Raw genomic sequence first — 25701 nt, forward strand, 5'->3', positions numbered from 1 at the left:
ATCAATCACGTCAGCATCTTTTACCTTGATTTACCTAATTAATTTCCTAACAAAAACACCAATAAATAAGCTACAGTGATGTAAAGGTAAATAAGACACACTAATTGTATCCTGGAGTTTACTTTCCGAAATCTACATATTCAAGACAACATTGATATTCAAATTCTTAAAGTGACCTGCACATAAATTACAAACTCTCATAACTTTTAGAAATAAAATATATAAGGTAGAGGCTCTACAGTTATAAAACAGAACTAAGTTAACCGATAAAAATATATCACAAATTGTAGAGATAATTTTCAGGTATAAAATTGCACCTAGTTTGTTCGACCAGCGAAACTAAGTATTCCAATAAATTGCATATTTAACAAACTTAAACTCACAACCACATTTAATTGTGCTCAGGCTTACATGCAATCCATAGTAAACAGCACTGGGTTATACATGCAATCATCTATACAACACAGCAACATAACCTCAGTGATATGCTTGTCTTTTTAACTATCAATACTTCTCAGTCAGAATCAGAAAAATGTCAAGCCAATAAATATTCACATAAATGGTATTCTAAACACTATAAATCACAATGTTATGCAATTCATTAGCACAAATCCTGTTTTAGCGATATTCCCTATAGGGAAGTAGCTATTACCGTAGGTCTCATGGTAAGACCTAAGCCCGGGACCGATTTACTTTTTCATTTTGATGTCCCCAGAGGCCAAAAACACCATTCGTTCAAATTTATATATATATGTGTGTGTATCCATCCGCACGATAACTTTAGTAATTTTTGTTGTAACATTTTGCTAATGAACAGATCTAAATATGCATTTCAGCAGAACACGTTTTTCTGAATATGAGACCTACCTACAGTGATAGCTTATTCCATATATAAGAAATCTGCTAAAATTAAGTTTGTTTTTAAAATTATGGATGTTTAACTATTTTATACAGTAGGTTTAAAGAACCCTATTATTCTCTCTTCCCATTGCGAAGCACAGGAATAGCAGCTTGTCAGTTATAAATCCTTTTTTTTCTTTTTTCAAATTAATGTGTTGGATTATTAATTTACCTACAATGTCTGTTCCTCCTTCAATTGCAAAGTTTAACCTATTTTGTAAGAGAATCTAAATTTAAAAATCTGCAGAACAGAAACCAACCTACAACAATCGTTAAACAGGATTTGTGTTGTCAAGTTTTTTTTTTAATTACATGAAAATTTGTAAAACAATTTTAAACTAGTGTCAATGAAATACCTATTATACATTGTAAACACAGTTTTTTTACAAAATTGTGACATTGGTGTTTTCTTTACAACCTATGCTACTTGAGTTGAAACTTGTACAAAGACTACGCTTAGAAGAGCACTCGGATCCTGGTGGTGCTTGCATAGACAAAGCATTTGAATTTTATTAGTAAACATCAGTTCAGTAATACAAAGTCGACAAATGAATTTTCAAAAAAACTTTAAACTAGCTGAATAATTGAATCAATAAAATCTGGAATTTCACTTTCGCAAGACTGTACAGATAATCCTGAAATCCTGCCAATTGCCAATAGAATTTAAATTACCAGATGGTTAAACCTCAACCAGTTTTAAGTTCATGGATAAAATTTCACAAAATACCTATTTTATCCGATTAACCATATGATTAACTACCCAATTACTCAAACCAAAGTTTTAATTTGTTACAAGTGAATATACGGATCAGAGTACTCTTAAGGACTTGGTAAGTATTCTAGATTCTTCCTGTTCCTGAAGTTAAGCTTCTATAAAAAGAGTTCACCTAGAAGCTAATTGTAATTTTTTTGTCATATTTTATAAGCCAAGGAGAATTCGTCAGACTTACTGAAGCATGCATTTCCTACAACTAGATTAGATTGTTTGGACTGAAAAAATCGCGATATTTGTAGTATTAAAGCGATCTTAATGCTTTTATTTTTAACCGTCTTTCTTTGAAAAAAAGGACAAAATGCTTAAAACAAGATTTTAAGTCCAAATAAAGTGCAATTAAACTAAACACAAGAGCCTAGTTTTTGTTTTGAAATTTGAATCATATAAAGAGAAATGTAGTGTGTTAAAAATAATGATATTAGTATATATTTGATATTTCTTTGCTCCAAAGTCTCACTGAGGATAGCAAAGTATGATGCGGCTGGCTTAGTGGTTATGGAGCGAGGGACTTTCATTCTTGAGGCTTAAGGTCAAATCTCTCTCAGGTGGAATTTTTTCTTGAGTAAAATTGTTTTGACCAAGAAAATAGTTTGGATTAAATTCATATTTTAGTGTTATCATTGAGTTAAGCCTACATGAATATTTTACATAACCAATACTCCTTAATCGAGATCAAAAATAATTAAAAAGTTGTTTACTAACTTTGTATTCTTATTGCCTTGGAAATAGATACATCAAAATAAATAGGTACACCAGTAAACACTTGTTTTTTTTTTTTTTTTGTATCTACCCCAGTGGCATTTTTGTAATGAAGTCAAACACTTTTAAGGGAAAGCGGTCCAAACCCATTAAAGTTTAGTGGATGTGCCGGGGATTGAACCCGTCCCTCCCGCACCGAAGTCCGAGACGCTAACCACTAGGCTAGCAACACAAACAAAATATAGGGGGTTATAGGGTAGCGCTTAAAGAGGGAAGCTGTATTATAAAGATACACAGTGTACAACTTGTTTTCCGCATTAGTTGGGTTAAATTAAAGTATTGCATGGAAAAAATCCACCACAAGGGCCAAAGGGTATTTTAATCATTGCTCATTTCCCAGCATCAGTTTTGCCTCGATCGGTAAACTTGTGTCAAAAACAGTCACTTTAGGTGGTAGTGATAAAATGAACTCTTAAGCTTGATGTCCCAGGTCTATGCCTAATCAATCACCACAGCTAACCTGAATTCACAATTCCAGAGAAACTCTAGTTGTTCAATTCACTACACAGGAACCTAACTATGCAAGTAACAAAGGATGATAAATATTAATTTTTGTCTTAGTGCTCTGTTAAACCCACAGTGAAGGTGCTTAAAAATAAAATACATCACACCAAAAACTACTTGCACAAAAATGCCCGTTGCACTGATAAAACTATAGCTATCAATATTTTTGTAATATCAATATATAACTCCAATGGCAACAAACTTTCTAAGACATTGTATAAATATCACTGCCAACACCATAAACATGTTAACAGTCAAGTCGATGAAAGGTGATTAATACATGGAAACGCTTACATTTTGGTAAACTATAAATATGTAAACACCAATTAATTAATAAAGATAACAAATGGTAACACAACATAAAACATCAAAACATAGCATTTACAACTATTTATACAAACGTAAACATCACATTTATAACATGTATCATTTATTTGACCAGTCATATTGAAAACGGTTAGTGCGTACTGGGAACATTCAATGTAAAGTCTGTAGTGTTCTGGTATACTGGTGACTTTTAATCTGCAAAGTTGTAAAGTTTGTACACCAATGAAATACTGGCAGCATGACTACACTCAAGTGTTTGGCCACTTTTTTGTGCCGAGTAAAACATTGTGACAGAACAATGCACAGGTTAAGTTGGTGCATATTCCCAGAACGCGTCCATTAAAATCGCATCAGCCAGGACAATGGAGCACAAATAGTAAACCCTAGGTTAACAAAAACAAGGGATGCCACTTCATTGGTTATAATTGATGATTGATTATAACTAGGAGTTATGTAGATTTTACTGTCTGTCCTCTACAATCTTAACATTATCTTGAACTAATAACGGAAGTCTCCAAAAGTCAATGATATTACCTATTACAATGTAATATTTATTTAAAATATTAATCACAATATTATATTATTACATTTCTGATTGGAGTGCACAATTGCAAGTAAAATTCCCACTTAGATCATACATCTCATTACTACTTTTCTAAAGTAGGACATAATAACTAGTTTAGCTTATCGAAAAAAAATATTACAAAAAGGTGTAGGTCTGGATCAAACTATATGGATGTAACAAATCAACAACTCCAACAAAAATTAAAATTTTCCTTTTGATTGGTAACTTTTTGAGGTTTTAACTTAATCTATATTTAAGTTTTAGGTTGTAAATTACTATTTGATACAAGATGGTTTACCAAACATCTGTAAATTGAAGACGCAATACAAATTAGCCTATATAATGATATATACAGTAGACTCTCAATAATCCATGATTGAGATCTTGAATAGTGCAAACCTAACCTAAAATTCCCTGGAAATAACCTAACATTGACTAAATTTGGAATTTGCTTAAACTCATTTATGTACATTTAAGATTCAATACAGGTTTAGGTAATAATACATTTTTAGTTAGTGTACATTGCTTTTAGTTTTATCTCACACGCATAATCTAAAACAATAATATTGTTTAATCCGCGGTGTGGTTAATCCACTTGTGAATAATCGGGAGTCTACTGTAGTTGTACTGCCTGCCACAGATGGTAAAATAAACAAACATTCAAGGAATACTATTAGTAATACTGGGTGACAAAAGTGATTGAATTTTTATTTACCATTATATAAAGCATCTAAACTGTACCAGTATTTTCGAGTTTTGAGCATAAACAAATTTTAAGCGTGGTTATCATAAGTCAAAGTACTGTACTAATTGTGTAAAGCATATATTTATAAACAAATAAGCCCTTAACTAATCTCCTTATCTAAAATTACATTATTTGGGTCCAGCCCTTTTCAGAAATATTAAAACTCAAACCAATAATATGCTGCAAAAAGTAGTGCAACTCTGAGCAATCTTCCAACAGTACAAAATTTAAAAATACAGCTACTGTTAGAAAAACTAAGCCACAATATGATTGTCTTGACTCATCAAGTGTTTGTTTGCCAAACAAAAGATGGTAATACTTTATCCAACGCTAAAGCAAACAACAAGAATAATTTTGACAGTATTTACACTTTCAACTTTGTTATATTTTAATTTGTGTTTGATTTAATTGTTATATTTTATTTTAACAATAATAAAATATTATTACCCAAGCTTCACAACAAAGCAAGAATACACTTAAAAGATTAATGTGGTTCTTTACAGTAAAAAAAAAAACAGTTTCACACACTTACCAAGCAAATTATACAGGCAAATCTTGTAACTTAGAGCTTAATTTAAAGTTGCAATAACTTTTGAACCCTAATTGTTGCAGCAATGGGGGTTGCACTATTTTTTTAGAACTATAAGGACCATAACATAAAATGTTTTATCCAAACCAGCTTTTTCTAAAAAAAAATCAGATTTTTTGTTATTTTATGGGATTTTTCAAATGGAAAATAAAATAAGTAACAATAATTTTTGAACCGTAATTTTTTATACGGAAATGGGATTTGTATGAATGAATAAATGATACCATAAACGTAGGTTTACACGTTGGTACCAAATTTTATCAAAATCGGATAATTTTTGCTCAAGTTATCGCAATCACGGACATATGTTTATATATATGAATTTGAACTGATGGTGGTTTTGGCCTCGGGGACCTCAAAACGAAAAAGTAAATCAGTCCCAAGTCTAGGTCTTACCATGAGACCTACGGTAATAACTTATTCCTTATATGGGAAATTTTCTAAAACAAATCTAACAGCTGATACGTCTTAAATATGTGATTAATTACAGCCTTTTAATTGATGTCCCTGACCTTGTATGAAGTTGAACGGCTGACGGGGTTTACAAAAGTTTGTGATCTTTATTAGCGTTTATAGATTTAATAATACATCACTATATATATTTTTAAATGGTAACCGCTGGTCTATAAATACTTGAAACGTTTACTTTATTTACTCTTTAACATACATTAGAGTCCAACCAATGTCCTTACGATAGTAATTAAAATTATAAAGATTGTTAGAAACACTGACCAAAGACAAAGATGAAAGAGAAGAGAGCACTAAATTTTAAATTGAAAAAATAATCCAAGCAGCATATTATTGGGGTGTATCTTAATTAACATTAGAAGTATTTTGAGCACCAAAACTGTCTTTGGAAAGAGTAGAAGAGCATAAAAAGGCAAACTTTAAATCCGTATGGTTGGGATGAAACAATATCACATTTTAACCTGGGCTGCTGTCTAATCAAACCATGACATTAAATTTCAAATCTCAAATCTGCCAAGCCTGAACAGGTTGTAAAATATATTCTTATTTAATCCTTAAAAAAGTGTAAAGGTACACTAAATGTTTGTTAAGGCCTTCTTTTTTACTTTTTACCCTCTTCATACAGCCACAATACAATACAAGATTAATTTTATGGGAACAAACGACTCATAACATAAACAGTTTCTTTAAGATAAATCCACAGAATATCTAAATAAAGGAAAAAATGTTATTGAATAGTTAAACTACCTGAAGATAAGATTTTAATGAAATACCATTGAAGATTTTAATGAAATACCATTGGATTCAAAATGCTTATAACATTTTGATTCTGAATTATCTTTGGTACTTTGATGGGAACAGTGTTTTAAATCACTAGCACTATTGCCATAAATACTTAGCGTACAACACAGACTTTTTGATCGGTTTTCATCAAAACCAAGAAATTAAATTCGGTGGTGAAACAGCAAAGAAATGCAATGGTTTCATTCCACACAAGACAAGAGGAACGTTGGTTGGAAGAGCCAAGGAGGATCTTAACAGAATCACGTGTCAGGGTTCGGTGGCTCTGTGGATTCTGGTAGTTTGATGAATGGCAAATCATTGCCACTCCACATAGAGTACAGATGCGACCTCTGACCATGGGTCAACTCCTGGAAAACATTTTTATTAGTTTTCATGATTACCTAAAACAAATCTAACAAAGGGGAAAGTCGTTAAGAGCCAACACGATTTAGAAGACTGGTTTTAAATACATAATAGTGGTGGTCAAAACCAGAAATTATGTTTCTAAAATATGAAACCAAAACTTGAAAATGAAAAGTACTCACATCAGAGCCAGAAGTGGACGTGCGACTGTGAAGGGAGTAACAGGAGGAACAGTCAGTAGAAGAGCTGCTCTTACGGGACGCCAGCATCCCGACATCAGGTTCCTCACCCTCACCCCACCTGCACACAACAGTGGTACTCGTAAAATACCATGCTACCACCACCTAGTGGATGTTATTTAGCACCCCTCTACGCTACTAGCCAGTGTTTTTATATACAGCTCGTAAATTAGCCCAGTGCTCAGTGTACTCATAGACGTAACCAGGGTATTAGAAATAAGGTGCCAGACCTACAGAGAGGGTCTGGGGTCTGTCCTTCAAGAAATTTAAAAACATTTAAACTTGAATAGCAAGTTATGAACAATTTGTAAAACCTTTTGAAAATGTTAAACAAACTCAATCAGTTTACACTAATTGCTTATTGTGATTAAGACATACCGTGCCCTTTATTAGCTTGCAATACATTTATTTATTTATTTACAGAATGCCATTACATCATAAAATGACAGGACATTTTTAATACAGTACTTAATCCTACCAATTTCCACTTTTTTTAAATTTGTTTGGATTGGCAATGTTTCTTACCAACTTCCTCTATGACTGGAACATCGGCTGTGCATCGGCTCCACTGCCCGGGTCAGCGTCACTCCTAGAACAATACAAGTATCTTTGATATAATAAAAATTTATATTTTGATGCTTAATTTTATACCATGAAATCAAAATCTAATATTTAAAAACGTGTGTAATAGTTTTATGATCAAAAGTAATTATTAAAAGTTTGAAGATCCTTAAACAGAAGTTAATTTGTTTGTCTACCATAACTTTGTGAATTTCCCTGCAGGGAAAAAGGTTTTTAGCCATTACTGTAGGCTTCGATGGTGAGGGGAAAAAAAGAGATAAAAATCTGGAACTCAGGTATTTAAAAATTGAATTTTGGATCCAATATATATAAATACGATACTCAATATAACTTACTGAATTACAATTATTTTGATCCAATACTCTGCTCATTACAAATATATAAATCAAATAAGACTATTGAGATTAAAATCACAAATTCGAGTTTTGCTTCAAGTTTCTTCACTTCAAGGTAAGACTACCTTCACCTAAGTGATTTTAGGAGAGAATTAATTCAGAAGAACTACTTGACAATGGAACTATGTACAATTTCAAGAGACTTTGTATTTGACCTCTATCATTGCAAAGTTTTAAATAGCGTTGATAATCTGGGAGGTATATTTTTTTGGCCCACTTTTACATTCTAGGACATAGGTTCTTGGCCGGGAACGTTTGCTAAATTAATTCTTCTAGGCCTAGAGGGTTACGTCATTATCACTTAGATGAAAATCTATTGATGATTGGCATGATTTGAAACTTGGACTTTGGAGACCCAAGTCTCGTGCTCTACCACTAGACCAGCTTCCTCCTTAAGAGTTGTAAGCACAATCTATTATATGTACAGTAGAACCCCGGTTAACCGAAACTTGGGTTAACCGAAACGGTTCATAAAATGGTACAAGGCTAAAATAGAAGTATGTAACCTCAGTTGTTTAGTTTAAAGTATTTTCTAACCGATTGTAACATTTTCTGTAGCTGAAATAAAACACTGTATTGAACAGACAGAAATTTCTTTTGTGTCATAGTCATTTTTCCTACACATCGTTGTAATACATATGCTATTTAGCATATGACGGATTAACCGAAAAATGGGTTACCCAAAACAGCTCTCCCCCTTTATTTCATCAAAACAAACAGATATTCACTTTTTAAATTCAAGTGAATTGTTTTTACTTCATCCATAACGACCAACATTCTTAGTCAGTGGTTTCTACGATAAATAACCCAGGAGATGAAATCAATTTATTCACTATAAAGAACGCTAAACAAGAACAACTCAAAAGTAAGTACCACATGGATTCTTTATCTTTTATATTTCTTTATTTACGACCAATCCTTCAATTTGACATACCTACCAACCATTTCTATGTATTTAAGAATTCCATCTTCAAACATCACCTCTTATCTTTTATTTATTACAGGTTACAGTGAATGGTTAAAATGTTATGTCGGATTTGTTGACAGGAAATGGTTTATATTAATTTTCTATTCGGTTTTTTTAGCAAGGGACGTAATGGTATAACTCTCTGTTGTATCCAAATTTGTTTACTCACTAAGCCCTTTAAGTTCGTCACCTCATAAACCCATGCTAAAAAAAACTCTACTATCATGTTGATGAGAAACCTAAGCCGAGTCCAAGATTGGGTTTAGCTCACTTGGGCACCTACACTATCAAAGCGAAGTTGGCTGACTCCGGTAAAAATGTCAAACCACACTACAGTCCACAATCCTTTCAAACTGACTAAGAAGGAATTTCCTGTATAAGTTATCTTTGCCATGACTTTAAATAAGGCACATGGACAGACGCTGACGAAAAAGTATTGTTTGTGACAGACCCCGTTTTTTTACACATTCAGTTTTCTGACTACAATTATTGATCTAAAATGTAAATCCACATCTATTTCTGTAGTAAGGAAAGGACCCATGCTTAAATCGACGATGCACTTACAACGCAGTATTAACTGTATGTTGTGTACTTCAATCAGTGGGATTTGAGAAGGATTCAGTGTGAATGCTTTTCACAGGTCTGCTAGTAATACATAATCTTTATCGTCAAAGTAAAAAGGAGGATTTGTATATGTTGGTACTATATTACTAAGCCACCAGTAAGCTTTAAATGATCTAGACAATCATTTCATTCATACCTGGTAAATGATGTCCCTGAGGTCCCTGTTTTATGGATAACAGCGCAATCACGTCTTGCAACTCTTCTTGATTGGCTAGAGCCGTGTGCCACACTGCATCTGTGAGGAAAATCGTTTTTAAACCTTGATCAATAAATAATCTAAAGGAAGCTGGTAAGCGTAAGAGTTAGCCCATGCACATAGCTATTTTTGTTACAGCAAAAAAATACCAAATTACACTCCTGATTATCATGATTATTATTTATTATTATTATGATAACGATAATGAATGGCTAATTATTATCTGTCTAGGTACAACTAAAATAATAAGTAAAAATGATATTTGTATGTATTGATTACCTATTATTCCAAGTACGTCCCAACTCAGCCGAATGCGCTACAAACTCTGCCTCTAACTAATTCAAAAGGCATATTCAGTGTAAAATACCTCTTTTGACTGATGCCAGATTATTTATAAATCTCATAACCTATTAATAAAGATCTCTCTAAGAATAGTTATTAAGTAGACGCTACCATAGATAAAACATACTCCCTTAGTAGATTTCTTATCCTTATGGAACAGCTGAAGCCAATTTTATTGTTAGTTCTGTCTGGTGCACTGTAGAGGTTGTGTTTTGTTTACAATTTGTTTCTTGTTATTTCAGTAATTTAAAGCCTCGTTTAACCAAATAAAACAATCTTATCATAAACAATAACTCGTCCCCTAGTTTGATTTGATTTAATTAGTTATATAACCCAACAGTAAAGCACAAATCATGAAGTTGCCCTAAAATAATGGAAACAAAATGTTGTTGACACCTAGCAATCAGTCACCAGACATGTTTTTAAAATGGGATGAGAAGTCTACTTGTGTTTGTTACTCAATGACGCTACTAACCTGGAGTGGTAGAACGGCTTCTGTCGCTACCAGAGCTGGTGGGTAGAGATAGTTTCCAAGGCATTGACCACCTTCGGGCACCTTCCCCCATTCTACCTTCCCCTCCTGCCCCTCCACCTACCTCCGACCAGCTACAACAAACACACACAGATCAACAATACAGTACAACAACTATTGAACATGATCAGCTACAGGAGATAAAACAATTGAGTCACACACTCTCGTAAATGTTTGATTTAAAGTAAGCGTTTCATCGACAAGATCGAGCCACTCATCCTACACTCATCCATCTCCGTTCATACTTGGCTTAAAATACCAACATCTATGGTTCATTTAGTCATATTGGAGTTTGTATGGTCACCATTTCAAGTAAAAGTATAAGCAGCCCATGCACTGTATCTTCCACATTGTGCGTGGAGTACAGCATTAGATGGTGCTTTTTTACTAACCATCTACAGTCTTGGGACAATCTTCTTTTTCCATAAAAATAAAAGAGGGATAAGCTTGATAGTCGTCCTCAGTTTGTGTGGAGCCTCAAATAACTGTACTTGGAGCATATAGTATTGGCTGGTGCGACAGAATTGTTTTGCACTGACGTAACTGCTGACTCAATGCCCGAGTCAGGTTTTTTGTATGTATTGTTTTGTATGGCGTTAGGATTTTGATGAATATCAGTTAAACTCTTCGCCCACCACTTACCGCCGCTGGGGTGGTGGTGGAGGTGGCATCCGGGTGTAGCAGCGGGCCACAGCGTGAGTATCCGGCTCAGGGTGCGGAGGCTGGCATTGACACTCGACCAGGCCACTCAGACACTCACAACAGGCCAGACTCAACTGGTACTGCAGATTGACCAGGGTCACCAGCCCACTGCACACCACTTGCTGTACATACAACACTATCATTAGATAGAGACGGGAACACCGGGTTAGCATTGTTAAGCCTACTAATAAATACCAGCTGTTTCTATTATTAATTCCCACTCATCAAGGAAAGCTGACCAGTTCCAGTTTAAAAATATCAAAAATTAATGACTTCTCTCAGGATAAAACCAGTGGTATTCTGACTATCAGGCCAGTACCTCAGTAGAACTCCAATAATTATCCTTTGAACTATCCAGTTTTTTAAAAAATGTTTATACTATAGCCTTATGTGATTTCGCCCATAAAATATCACAGTTTTACTCCAACCGCTGTGAAAGGGTTGTTGACAAGCTAATGGGAGAAAGTATGTGTCAGATTGCTGATACAGTTTATTTGAAATGTAGCAATCAGCTAAATTGTTACTAAGCAGGTAAGTTTATATTGTGGAGTAAATGTGAAGGGGATTGAGATGATAACTAATTTGAGAATGAGCAATATTTAGTTCAACAACTATTCCAAAGTTAAAAGGAAATTTAAATTCTTCCTTAGATAATAATAATCAATGAACTGTAAAATGTTTTTGTATATTATATATAAATATTTTTTATTATTTGAAAAATCTCTTGTATTATTCTTTCCTTTCCCTTTCCTACAGATCGGTGTTGTCAGATATGAAACATCAAAATTAATAGATGGTTCGTGCTTCCTCTGCGGTGTGAGCATTGAGCGGTGTAGGGTAGTAGATCCATCCCATCTACTGCTTCGAACGCTGCGGTCTTCATTATAGGTGGCAAATGACTCACCTCATGATGGACACTATTTGCACACATAATATGTAAATGGATTACAGTACTGCAAACTACAAAATATGTAAATTGTCTTTATTCTTCTTGCCAATTTCATTAATTGTCTCCATTAGGTGATCTGGATCATTGAAGATCAGGTTGATTTAAGTTGAGATGGTTGAGTTATAACATATATAGGTATACTCATTTACTACTTATGCTGTTACTTGTTTACATGGTAACCTAATGTGGTACATAGGTTACATCATTATCAAGCTGGTTATACCAGTTTAGGTTAGGATATTTCATTGAAACCTTGACCTGATTAGTTTCTGCCTGGTCAGTGTCTATGTCCGGCCCGGTGTGCGCCTCTTGCAGGCTAGCAATGGCTTGGTTCCTCACCACCGCAGTGGCTGCGTGTGTCGCACTGCTGAGCTGCTCAAAGATGGCACGACACTGTGCCGCACGTGCCCGACACGCCGTGGACTGCCCTGCCAACTCTCCCAGACAACCAGACAACTGTGCTCCGGCACTACACAGCCCCTTCAACATCTATCAAATAAGAGGTATTTTAATGTTTTCGAACATTTTCATGAAATGTACAATAGTGAGTCTGTTTTCATACTAAACAAGGATGTGTTAGGATTGTTTTACGAGAAACAGAATTGATCATTTAAGCCATCAGGAAAGATATACAAAATACTAATTTTTCAGTAGTTTTTCGTAAAAACTATCTATTGTATCATTTATAATAGTGAATTATTTATACAGGTGCACTGTGGATGCGATACTCCCTGGTGTGGATTAACATCCGCACTAGTGAGTACAACTATCTGCAGTACTATCCTGATAATTAGACCAATTCGTTAATACCAATTACCAAGGAAAGAATGTGGTTCGGATTCCACAATAAACTGTAGTTCCCTTAGTTGCCATTAGCTGTTTGGGCTATTAATTAACAGCTGTGTCTAAGAAATCTGTCGGCCTTAGTCACTAACAAGACTACAAGATCGCGCCACTCATCCTACACTGATCCTTCACTCATATTTGAGTTGAAATACGCACATAGTGGCGGCGTTTCCATCTTAAATAATTGATATTGATTGATTTTGTAAGTGAATTTAGACTAGAAAAAATTGTATTTACATTATTCGATCGGCTGATACATGTAAATTACATTAATCAACAGAAAAAATCTTTATTTCTCAAATCCAAGTGTTTTGTTTTTACTTCATCCATGATGTAAAAACCAGAGGTGAAATCAGATTATTGACTTTAAGGAAGTCTAAACAGGAACAACTCAAAAGTAAGTACCGCATGGAATCTTTAGCTTTTATATTTCTTTATTTAAGACAAAGCCTTCATTTTGACATGACCAACTATTCTATCTATATTTAAGAATTCCATCTTCAATCATCACCTCTTATCTTTTCTTTAAAGCAGGTTTCAATGAATGGTTATTTTGTAAGAAATCTGTTACTGACAGGGAAAGGGTTTAAACCCATGCTAAAAAGAACTCTATTATCATGTTTATGAGAAACCTAAGCATGGTCCAAGATTGGTTGTAGCTCACTTGGGCACCCCATTTTGCGAACACTATCAATGCGAAGTTGGCTGACTCCAGTCAAACTGTCTAAGAAGGAATTTCCCTTAATTTACCATTGCCATGACTTTAAATAAGGCACATGGACAAACGCTAACAAAGGAAGGATTGTACATGCCAGACCGAGTTTTTTTTTACACATTTAGTTGTTTGTGGCTTCGTCAAGGGTGCCCTTTTTCAGTGAAAACTATGTCTGTGTAAAAACAAAGCCATCAACACAAAAATCTTATACGGCCATATTATTCCTTCAACAATGGGGTTCAAAGAGGTTCTGTAAACATGTAAAAAAACGTAAATAGCTTAATATGATATTTTGAAAAAGATAATTATTTATCTAAAATATAAGCCCACATCTAGGGGTTTGCGATGCAGCATATTTTTTTTTTTTTAATTCTATGTGATTTGATTTGATGCAGCTTGTCATGATTTTCTTTCAAAATTATTTACAACTTGCGATTCTGGTATGGATCATCTACATTAAAAAAAGGTTTAAGTAAAATAATGTATTAAATAAAATGTATTATGAGCAAGAGGATAGTTGCTGATCTAACCTCCTGCTGATGGACACTGCTAATTTTATGGTTGGCCTAATTTATAAGCAAATCCAGATTTCACTAACAATTAGAATAAGCCTATAATAAAGCAATTGTTATTAATTATTGACCTGCATTAAATAAAATTGAGTTTATTTTACATATGATGTAGCTTTATTTCCAGTTTTATATTGCTGGCTTTTAATACTTTGGGATCACAACTGCATATACCGACAGGAATCCTTTCCAAAACGATATTCCGCAGACGCTACCAACCCACCTACTATGCATCAAACAGTGGCCTATCGCGACTTCTGCGTACTGGGATTGATCTCGCAATGCACCTGGACTTCTTTCATGACTCATTGTCCTTGTTCCGGAGAAAGGTCGCCTCCCTGCTAAAGTAATAATAACTCTAGTCATTACAGTAGAATCTTACCTTTCACAAGCTCAAGTCAATTAATCATTCCTGTTGTTGTTGGCAAATATCACCGCTTTAGGTTATGTATCTGTTAAATTTAATTTGTTGCCAGACCACATTGTATTAATTTATCAAAAACAATCTTTCGCTGCTTCTAATTATTATTGTTGTTGTTATTCCTTGTCACTTTTGTTATCACTGTTATTGTTATTGTTATTTGTTAATATTGATATAATATCTGTTAAATTTATTACTTGTTATTCATTTTATTATGTTCTTGCTGATACCACTTTTACTGTTGTATGATGAGCCATCTAATTACATTGTATCCATTTTTGTAAACTGGTGTAAACCGTTGGGAAATAAATAGATAAAACTGAATAAATCATAGAACTGCTCTAATAGGTCAGTTATTTTCTTACTAACCTGAATAAAAGTGAGCCATCCACTCATACACTCAGTTACTTCTTTCGATGATGCCTTTAACGCACAAATGCTGTCCACAGTATCAGGAACTTCTGGATTTTCTGACATACTTAATAACCTAAAATTAATAATTAAAAGTTTAAGTTGTAATTATTCTGTTTAATACACAGCAATATGAAAGAATTGTTGTTGACATTTATTCGATCGTTGGGCTCTTTGGAATTTGTATCATATATTTTAGAGGTCCAGATTTAGGAAAGTATACATACAGAGTGAGTTTTAATTGTCCCCCCCAACTTTTTTCTGCATTTTTTCAACTATCAATCCCAGACCACTTCCAAAAATTGTTGGGTAGTAAGTAATTCATTTTGACAAGGTGGTCGTTTCCAGCTGCCATCTTAGATTCGCCATATCGGATGCGAAATTTTTTTTCTTCAAATGTTAAGGTGAGGTTGTGACCCATTGTTTCAATTGATTGATTGATTGAAACTAGATTTTTACACTGATTACAATGCCACAATCCGTTTTTTTATAATCTTGATCCATTCCAAAGCTATGAGGACTTCTTATAACTTTATTTTTAGCCCATTTTAGCCCTGTGCATTTACAAACTAAGACCACAATCTCAAAATAGTGCTGGATAAAGATAAGTATACACCACCAGTCATTGTCAACCTATTTTCACTTGGTTATGACGGATGTAATTTTTTCGGCCGCCATCTTGGATCCGCCATTTTTGAAATGTGATCAATTATTTTAGGTGGTGTTGTGACACATAATTTTGAATGAATTTTTTAAGCTGACCTCAATGCATCAATCAGTTTTTCATTTTAATATTTTGTTTTTGAAATATTGACATTTTAAATAAAAAAATTGAAATATTTCATAAAGAAAACTTGATAACAAAAGTGGCATTGAGTTCAGCTTAAAAAATCACAACACCACCCTCATATTTAAAAATAATTGATCACATTTCAAAATAGTGGATCCAAGATAGCGTTCGAAATAATTACATCCATCATAACCAAGTAAAAATAGGTCGACATTGACTGGTGGTGCATACTTATCTGTATCCAGCACTATTTTGAGATTATGGTCTTAGTTTGTAAATGCACAATGTTAAAATGGGCTAAAAATAAATTTATAAAAAGTCCTCATAACTATGGAATGGATCAAGATTTTAAAAACGGATTGTGTCATTGTAATCAGGGTAAAAATCTAGTTTTAAATAATGGATTGCAGCCTCACCTATACATTTGAAAAACATATTTTGCATCCAATATGGGGAATCCAAGATGGCGGCTGGAAATGACCACCTTGTCAAAATGAAGTTACTACCCAACAATATTTGGAAGTGGTCTGGGATTGATATTTGAAAAAATGTAGAAAAAGGTTGGAGGAGAGGACAATTAAATTAAAACTCCCCCTGAATAAAAAAATATACAAGTTACAGCTTTTGTATAGGGCCTATTGCATATACCTTGTTCTTAGAGTAATTTAATTCTGAGCATTTTAAACAAGAATATTTTTTTAAACAAACCAAAAATGAGGACCGAACTTGGTAAAATACTTTACAGAGGCTAGTTAAAATTTGTGACAGTCTTTGTACAAGTATTTGTAGGCCTATTCAATAATTTTCTGTTTTATTTTATTTCCATTCCACCGGCCAAAGATCATTATAAAAATGATAGGTAATGATTATTATTACAATCTTATACTAATAAATAAATATGCAGTTATACAATTCAATAAATAGCTATTTAACACACAAAAAATGTATGATAAATAACAGATAAATATATAAATCAACATTTTAAGAGTTTGACAAGACAAGAAAACAACACCGCTCAGTTTACATGCACATTGATTAATAAGTATTCTAACCTATCTAATACATAACAAATATAACAACTTATAATACATTTTGTTGCTGGTGCAGGGAAGTCAACCGGACTGTAGCCTTCCTTAAGTTATTCCTATTATAGTCCTACCACTTAGAAAAAACCCACGGACCTTTTTGAGTCGCGCAGGTAGGAGAGTCAGAGTGGTGGGAAAAGACCCCTCACCCCTCGCCAATGACTTATCCCAACCACCGCTCCAGGCCCTTCCCCGCCATCACCCCTACGTGCCCGAGACAGCTGTGGTTCTGCACAGGTTCTTTTTAAAGTGGTAGGCCTATAGACTTGGTGCTCAACACTTACTGGTTACCTTCTAACTTTTAGCCTAAATAACAGTGGATTTTTTTGTTCTTAAATTTAAAATCACAAGTAGTAAATCAAATGCAATACTAACCTGTTACTGTTATCCATAGCCGACGCAGCATGAAATCCAGGTCTATCAACAGTGAGGTGATTTCTCAACTTGCCACACAGATAAGAGCTACGAACAGGTGGGGGTTTGCTACGATTGCATGCAGGGCTCTTCTTCATATTAGCCGATATGGGTTCCATTGTTATTACTTGCTAATATTACATGTTCGTTGTAAATGTTTGTCATGGTTTTCTCAGACTGTGTAGGCTAAATATATGTCATCCTGCAACACCAGAAACATAATTAACACAACGTAACAAAGAATAAGGATTCATCAAAAGTGTTTGGCTTAATTACACTTGGTACTGGGGGGGATACCTTAAATACCTTCCCTGTAGGGGATGATAACACAGTGGTGAGCCAGAATGTGCTCAATAGTCTGACTCTGGTCCTGCTTAAGGAGAACCTGGGTGATTTTGAGACTCGAGGTGATAAGCATTGTTAGAAGTACTGTATGTATATTCTCTACTGCCTGCCATTTGAAGATAAAACCATATGTTTTATTAATTGTTATGATCTATTTATATTACTTGTTTACATTTAATCAGTTTTGTTCTCAACTATGTTATTAAACCATCTATTGTTTTTCTTCTCTTTTATTGAGTAAAATCTTATCAATCTTACAATCTATCATTAACATTATTGGTCCTAAATCGAGCCGGAACAACAGCATATCAAAACAGAACTGTGTGTATCTATATCACTGGGATTTTATTTACCAAAAATTCTTTTATGTCTACCTAAATAGTAACATTCATAATCATCATGGCATCATTAAAATCAAAACTCAAACTCCAAAAATCAAGAACACCTGGAAAATGCTTCAGCCTTTTTTTCAAAAACAAAGATTGTTTGTAGGCTCAACTACAAACACGAATTGAAGTTTTGGAAGCAAATTGGACAAAATTTGACAAGGATCATGAGATGATCTGCGAATCAAAGGCCGAAATGCTGGAAAATCTGGAATATATTAATAAAGATCACTACACAGCCGAGGACAAGAAGCTTACCTCGTAAGCAAATCGGAAATGCTGGACCTCCTTGACATAATCTCAACATCATCTCACCAAAACGCAAGTGTTACTGAAAGTAATAAACTTAAATCTTTTCTCAGACTCAAATTGCCTCAAATATCTTTGCCACAGTTTGCAGGAGATTATCAATCCCGGAAACCATTTAACGACATTTCCAACTCTTTGGTTATTTCTAATCCTGACTTAACTGATGTAACAAGATTACATTACCTCAAAAATAGCTTGGTAGGCGAGGCTGCTCAGTTGATATCTAATTTTCAAACCACTGGGGAAAACTTAGTTATGAAAAAAACGGGTCTTGATTAACAAACATCTAGATGACATTTTCAATCTCCAACCTTTAAAACAAAAATCTGCCAAACATCTGAATCATCTGTAAATGAGAGTTTGGGTTCACTTAAATCTCTTGGCTCGTCGATCGATCAATGGGATCACATCTTAGTATACCTGATTGTTCATCGTCTAGATCCTGATACACACGAGGCATGGGAGCTTCACCAAGGCGTCTCAACGGAACTATCATCGCTGCAAGACCTACAGACCTTCATCGAGGGACATGTATGGGCTTTGGAAAACTTTTGAAGCCAGGGAAGTGTCTCACTCGAGTGGAATGGTGAATCTACCAAAACCTCAAGGTAATCCTCAGCATTATCCAAAAATCAACATAGCTTTGGTAGCTGAATCTAAAGGAAAATTAAAATATGTATGTAAACTGTGTAGTAATGCTCATTACATAGCATATTGCAAAGAGTTCCATGCTAAAACACAGCTAACGTAAGGACTTCTTATCAAGTAAAAGGTTATGTTTCAACTGTCTTGGCCCTCACTTGCTCAAAGAATGCCGATCTCAAAAATCATGTGTGAAATTTGTTAATCGCCACCATAGTTTGATTCATGACGCATCTAGTCAAATAAAACCACTAATCGACCCCCAAATCCACCGAATTCGGAAAGCTATCAAACATACCACAAGTGTCCTCAAATCACTCTCTTCCCACTGGAAATCGACACACAGTTCATTTAGCTACTGCTCAAGTTAGAGTAATCGGCCCGAAATGTAACAACGTTGTATGTAGAGCTCTAATTGAACAAGGCTTCAAAACTTCCTTCATCAGCGAGCATCTAGTCCAGACACTTCATATCGAACGATCCTCATCCTCACTTTCTCTTATCGGTATCGGAGGAAATCAATCATCAACTACTCGTGGAGTAGTGTCCCTTAACATTGGGAGTCCATCTAATGACAAATTCATCTGTCCGTTAACAGCACATATTCTGCCAAAACTCAAGTTACTACTAATGACATCGTAAGTTACCTACTATGACACCAGGTGAACCTAACTGCCATCATATCAAGGAGCTTCAACTAGCTGATGAAGATTTCATGACCCCTGGGTCTGTAGATTAGATACTTGGAGCTGATGTTTATGGAAGTATCATCCTTCCTGGACGTATCAAGGGTCCGCCTCTTACTCCTATTGCTCAATCAACCATCTTTGGTTGGGTGTTATCTGGGCCAAGTGGATTTATCATCAATGACAATAAATCACCAATGTATCATTGCCTACTGGAGAACAAAGTATATGATTTAATTCAGAAGTTTTGGGAACAGGGGGATTTTGCCAAAGATCCAGTTCAGGTTTTATCTCCTGAAGAACACTTTCAATCAACGCAAAGAGGAAGATATGTTGTTAAAACTCCCACTAAAAGAGTAGGCCTATGCCAAAAATCCTGGAACTGACAACCTCATTTGTTGGGTAACAACAGCTACTGGAACACCCAAGCTCTCTTCCTGTCACAGAATAAAATTGCCCAGTTCCCTGTTGCAATTTGGAGGGGAGTATGTTAGAAGTACTGTATGTATATTCTCTATTGCCTGCCATTTGAAGATAAAACCATATATTTTATAAATTTTTATGATCTATTTATATTACTTGTTTACATTTAATCAGTTTTGTTCTCAACTATGTTAATAAACCATCTGTTGTTTTTCATCTCTTTTATTGAGTAAAATCTTATCAATCTTACAATCTATCATTAACAGGCATGAATATGAAACACGAAGGGCCCATGACCTCGATATGCCATGCTGCTGCTTAAGCCACACCTTAAGGAGATACCCTCTTTTGGCAATAAAGATCTAAAACTCCCTGCCAAATAGCGTAAGGTACCTCGACTGTACAGCGTTTAAGACCGAGTTGAAGCGCTTGCTCACAAATAAGCCCCTGTACAACAGTCTTAAAGAGTTTTCTAACGATCCTCTAACGTCAGGTTGAGTATACAGACACGCATGCCACAGCCTAAGTTTTAAAATTTTTAGAAATTTTGTATATTGCATGTTTTGTAAATTGTAAATTTTGTAAATATTGGTACTTATAAATAATGACACAATCTATCCGAGATACTTTGGTCAAGGATTAAGACAACAAGTATTACATGTAGCAGCAAACCTAGGTACTCATTAAAATTTATGTTATTAAATAGGAAATAAATCTGACAATTTTCAGGGAACCAATGATCGGACTTATATCCAAACACAAATCCAGCCAGTACAAATTATTACTATTATTATTATTATTATTGGTATTAGTACAAATCCAGCCAGGTAAATAGTAATTCGCTTAGTTATACTTGGTTCAATAACCTAGTTAACTTAATGAGTTATAGCTCAAATTAGAGAATAGGATTAAGAACTAATCTTGTTTAGGCAAAAATAATAGCCTATACCAGTATATTGGATTAAGAAATGAAACTATTCTAAACTAACCTAACATAACTAACCAAACTTGCTGTAGGCTAAATTACCGTTTCAAAATTCCGAGCATTTCAATTTCAATATAATTTTTTTTATTTTTTGTTGATACTGAACAATATTTATTTATCGTAGTTGTCAGCTGATAGGTTTCAATTTGTTAATTTCAATATAAGTTATCGAATAAAATAATATTGATCAATTATATTGAAAAGAAATCATTGATAACTTAATTAATGAATGTTCCCTTTAACAGGAAAGTACCAATTTTTGTAACTTAAGTATATTATTGTTTTCGTTGATTATCAATAAAATCGTAAACATATCATAACCCGAATAGAATGTTCAACATAGTGAAAAAAAAACTAAAGAACGATAGGCCTACATTGAATCAGATAACTATCGATAGATAACATTATTCACCCAATAACATATCGCAGGTTCTCTGCAGAACTATACCCGACCGTTGATAGTTATCATTCTACAACATATCACAGGTTCTCTGTGGAACTGTATCCGCCCAAAATTCTGATACGTACTAAAATATGAGTTCCGATCACTTGGAATAATAAAACACGAAGTTAGTCATGAAATAAATGTGATAGGTAGGTCTTAATGCCGATACCTTAAATATTAAGAATGTCATGTAAGTTAGGCCTAGTAGCCTAGTGTTGTTAACTGATATTGGAAAAAAAGTTCATTTGGGTACAGTTTCTTAACTGGGCTATGCTAATATCGATTGAAACTATCGAATTGAAAATATTAATTAATAATCGATATTTTAAAATATATTTATTATCAAACTAAACCATCATAACATAACCTAACCAACCAAACTTGCTGATGGTGAAAAAATCGCATGAAGGTTTACTAATAGAATCGATAGTTTCAATCGATATTAGCATAGCCCAGTTAAGAAACTGTACCCATTCATTTTTATGTTTTTGGTAGATAACACCATAGATAAAACATACTCCCTTAGATAACACCTATCCGTGTATTTTTATCATCAGCTATCTAATGCAAAGCCACTAGCAAAGAGTATACTTACTTAGTCTAGGTATAAAAGGTTATGTAAACATTGACCAGGAAATTGTAAATTATTAGTTTGCTTGTCTAACAGACCTCTGAAAGTCTTCCTGCAATCCAAAAACCATAATATTTATAGTTTGATAGGACACATCAACATTTATTCAGGCATTACTTTCCTTACCTAATGTAAAATGCAGGGGCGGCTTAAAATCAATTATTTTGGGCTGCCTTTAAAGGGCAAAGGTTAAACAGCACTATCTTGCATTATAAACGTGAATTAACGCTTAAATAAATTAGCATGAGTACTACAACAACTGGTGAAATACCCACAAAAAACAAATTGCCGATAAAAACCCCAAACTTGTATAAATAGGTAAATAAATATAAAGGAATTCAATTCAATTTACATTATTATGTCCTATATAACCGAGTGACAATTGAGGGAATTGACAATAATAATGAATGAACGACAATGAACGAACAAACTCTTCTGCTTGTTCCAGTAGGGCCAACTGAGTGATGATAAATAAAAATAATCGTAGAAACCCAATGGCTTGCACTTTATACGATTGCAATATATAAATACCGGTTTCTTATTTTCAAGCAGTGAGTTTGAAAAGGTCTCAATGGGTTTAACCTAAGGGAGTATGTTTTATCTGTGGTTTAACCCTCCAAAATATAAACTCATTTTTGCTTCATTTTACCCATCTTTCAAATCTATTCAAAATCTCTATTTATTTATTTTACAAAGAAACCCACCGACTTAAAGAGCAATTTATGAAATAATGGATAGTTTTTCGCAAGGTTTCTCGTCATGACGAACATTTTAAGTGTGTGATTTGGGGAAGGGACTTGTAGTTTTCTCAAAAGTGCATGGGTACTTTGGGAATTTTATATGGATAACAAGGATTTAATTTATTATACTCTCTCATTCAGTTTGTTAATTAGTATTGTCTAGCTAAAGTAGTAGTCTTGGAGTAGACAGGTCTCAGGTACGGCCACCTTAAACTCCAGGCAACGGCCTGGTAGAATTGACAACGTCGCAAGTAGGGTTGTTTAGTGTCAGACGTCCCATAAGATAACATGGCAGACAGGTGACATCACTATATAGTGGTTTAAATTACCTTACTTGTCAAAACGGTCCTTTGTAGTTAGTAAGACTACAGCTGTTTCATGCTTCGAATGGAGCACATCATCAGGTCAGAAGAATGTCAAGTAGTCTTCATATTCCTCGCAGTGGAGTTCGTCAAAAGTTTAATAAATAGACAACAAAACACATAACACACGGAAACACGAAACATTTAATATTGGTTGACCAGACGACGGTAACAACACCCTCAACCGGTGCTGTATTACGTGTGTTGTTACCGTCGTCTGGTCGACCAATATTAAATGTTTCGTGTTTCGTGTTTCAGGATTGTGGGAGCGAGCTGACCAATTTCTTGAAACATGTGGCACCGCAGTTGAAGAGAATGAAGAGATCAATGACCCTGTGCTGCTCATATAGCGTTGCGCGGTGAGACCAGTCAAACAGCTCCCTCGATCTGGTGCGTAGGGACATGAAAGCTAATCCACTCAAGCAGCTCCGGGCAGAGACCCTCCCCGTTTACCAGTCTATGTAGGAACATTAGATAAAAGATTTTCCTTCTAGTCACCAGGGAATGAAGATCCATGTCAGCTGATAGTGGTGTCCAAGGCGAAGACCCACCAGGAGGCTAAACCAAAACTGGACTGATGGACTGAAGCCTCTCTTGAAGATAAATTTGGTAGGGGGTCCACACTAACTAAGCAGTATTCTAGATGGGATCTGACGATGTGGCAATAGAGGGGTTTCAATGCCAAGGGAGACGAAAAGTGCGTGAATATCAGGTTATCAGACATTCGACTTATAAACATACTTATATGCAATGGTTTACAAATTTAGTTTTGTTTGGTTAAATAGTACACGTTGGTTTTAAATATCGCGAAATAAAAATAACCAAACATTTGAACACTCTCTTCATTTAGTGGGCAGAAACATAAGTATATGTATTCATCGTATTTACAAGAAAGAAATCGGGAGGAGGAGGACTCAAAATCTATGAAAAAACATAGTGCAGAATGCAAAATGGGGATCAACATGCCACCTTCCCACCACCTTTCACGCTGGTGACTAGGTGTCACTACCACAACTTGACACAAAGCCATTTACAAAATTTGTATCTGAGTTAGCGGGTTGACGTAATGACGGGTTCACTCTTGTCCCCATCTGGGTGCTACCACGACCTGTTACAACTACGTACAGGGAAAACGACCAGTTCCTGTATTCCCGTGGGGGAGGTATGGCCGCAACAAAAGCTCTCCACCGTACACGGATCTGGGCCAGCTGCTGTACTTCTCTCCAGTTCTTGCCTTCCTCCTCTACCTGTTTTTCGATGGACCTCCTCAAAGCTATCTTTGGTCTTCCTCTTTATCTGCTTCCTTTGGGGGTTCCACTCTTAAGCTTGTTTGCTGATGTTACCATTTGGTCGTAGAGTGTGGCCTATCCAAGCAAACTTCCTTTTCTTGAGGACTTCACCAATAGGGGTTTACTTGCGCTCTTCTCATTAGCTCTTCATGTGTTACTCTTTGTGGCCAATGGATGTTGAAAATTTTTCGGAGACATCTGTTTATAAAGATCTGCAACTTGGCTGTAGCTCTCTTGGTGGTTTTTTGTTAGAACAGGCCTGTACTACTGATCAACTCTACATATTATGGTGTTTTAACACCGAAACATGTCCTGAATTGACATATTTTATTGAGCTGTGACGGGATAACGTAAGTAATTTAGTCTTACATTATGTCCAACTGCTCAGGGGCTACACACATGGATTTTAAAGAATCAGTTTGCTGATACCGTAACGAATTGGTCTAATTATCAGGATACCACTGCGGATAGTCGTAGGACCCAATAGTGCGGACGTTAATCCACACCAGGTAGTTTCACATCCACAGTGCATGCCAGCGTGCCTAAATATATCCACAATTCGTGACCTCTTAGTAGCTGGATTACAGGACGATGCCACTGTCCCAGTCTATGAACGTATAGTATAAGTAGTTCGGGAGGAGTCAGGCAGCACGGCCTCCGGTCCGGAGTTAAAGGTAAGGTAAAGGGAGGGAAAGGTGGCCGTGCCGTGAGTCAGAGGACTTTTTTTAGAGGGATGGTTGTAACACGGCCACCTTCGGCCATTGTTGTGGTGACTACTGACTAGACTAGCCTAGGTTGACTGACTGAGTTGAGTGCCCACTGCGCTGCGAATGCCCAAATCCCGAGACCCGAATCGAACGAATGGAGTAGGAGTATGGATTGAGTAGATTGACTGTGACTG

The 25701-nt window shown here is 35.1% G+C and overlaps 1 protein-coding gene across 2 annotated transcripts; it reads right to left on the reverse strand.

Annotated features, from left to right (window-relative positions):
- Positions 1 to 104: 104 nt before the first annotated feature.
- LOC128994512 (uncharacterized) lies at positions 105 to 22800 on the reverse strand. 2 transcript variants are annotated; one of them, XM_054419120.1, is made up of 10 exons: positions 22536 to 22800; positions 17519 to 17759; positions 15227 to 15344; positions 12565 to 12795; positions 11298 to 11479; positions 10599 to 10729; positions 9722 to 9820; positions 7543 to 7606; positions 6961 to 7078; positions 105 to 6783 (listed from the first exon to the last, which is right to left on the reverse strand). In XM_054419120.1, the coding sequence occupies exons 2-10, from the start codon at positions 17674 to 17676 to the stop codon at positions 6676 to 6678; spliced, it is 1209 nt and encodes a 402-aa protein (XP_054275095.1). In that variant the 5' UTR covers positions 17677 to 17759; positions 22536 to 22800; the 3' UTR covers positions 105 to 6675. The 2 variants fall into 2 exon arrangements, with proteins under 2 accessions (XP_054275095.1, XP_054275096.1); XM_054419121.1 differs by lacking the exon at positions 22536 to 22800 and adding an exon at positions 22374 to 22499.
- Between the last annotated feature and the right edge of the window lie 2901 nt (positions 22801 to 25701).

The sequence above is a fragment of the Macrosteles quadrilineatus genome, unplaced genomic scaffold, assembly GCF_028750875.1.
Source record: "Macrosteles quadrilineatus isolate MER2022 unplaced genomic scaffold, UCM_ALF_1.0 Scaffold_5__1_contigs__length_97177068, whole genome shotgun sequence".
Classification (NCBI taxonomy): Eukaryota; Metazoa; Arthropoda; class Insecta; order Hemiptera; family Cicadellidae; genus Macrosteles; species Macrosteles quadrilineatus.

Bases quoted from the DNA above. Each gene is read 5' to 3' on its own strand.
- LOC128994512 (XM_054419120.1), bottom strand. From the start codon at position 17,676: ATGGAACCCATATCGGCTAATATGAAGAAGAGCCCTGCATGCAATCGT. The intron at 11,480-12,564 runs GTCAAGGTTTCA...TTGTATGTACAG, and splicing joins ACCAGGCAGAAACTAATCAG to CAAGTGGTGTGCAGTGGGCT. The intron at 9,821-10,598 runs GTTAGTAGCGTC...TTTTCCTCACAG, and splicing joins AAGCCGTTCTACCACTCCAG to ATGCAGTGTGGCACACGGCT.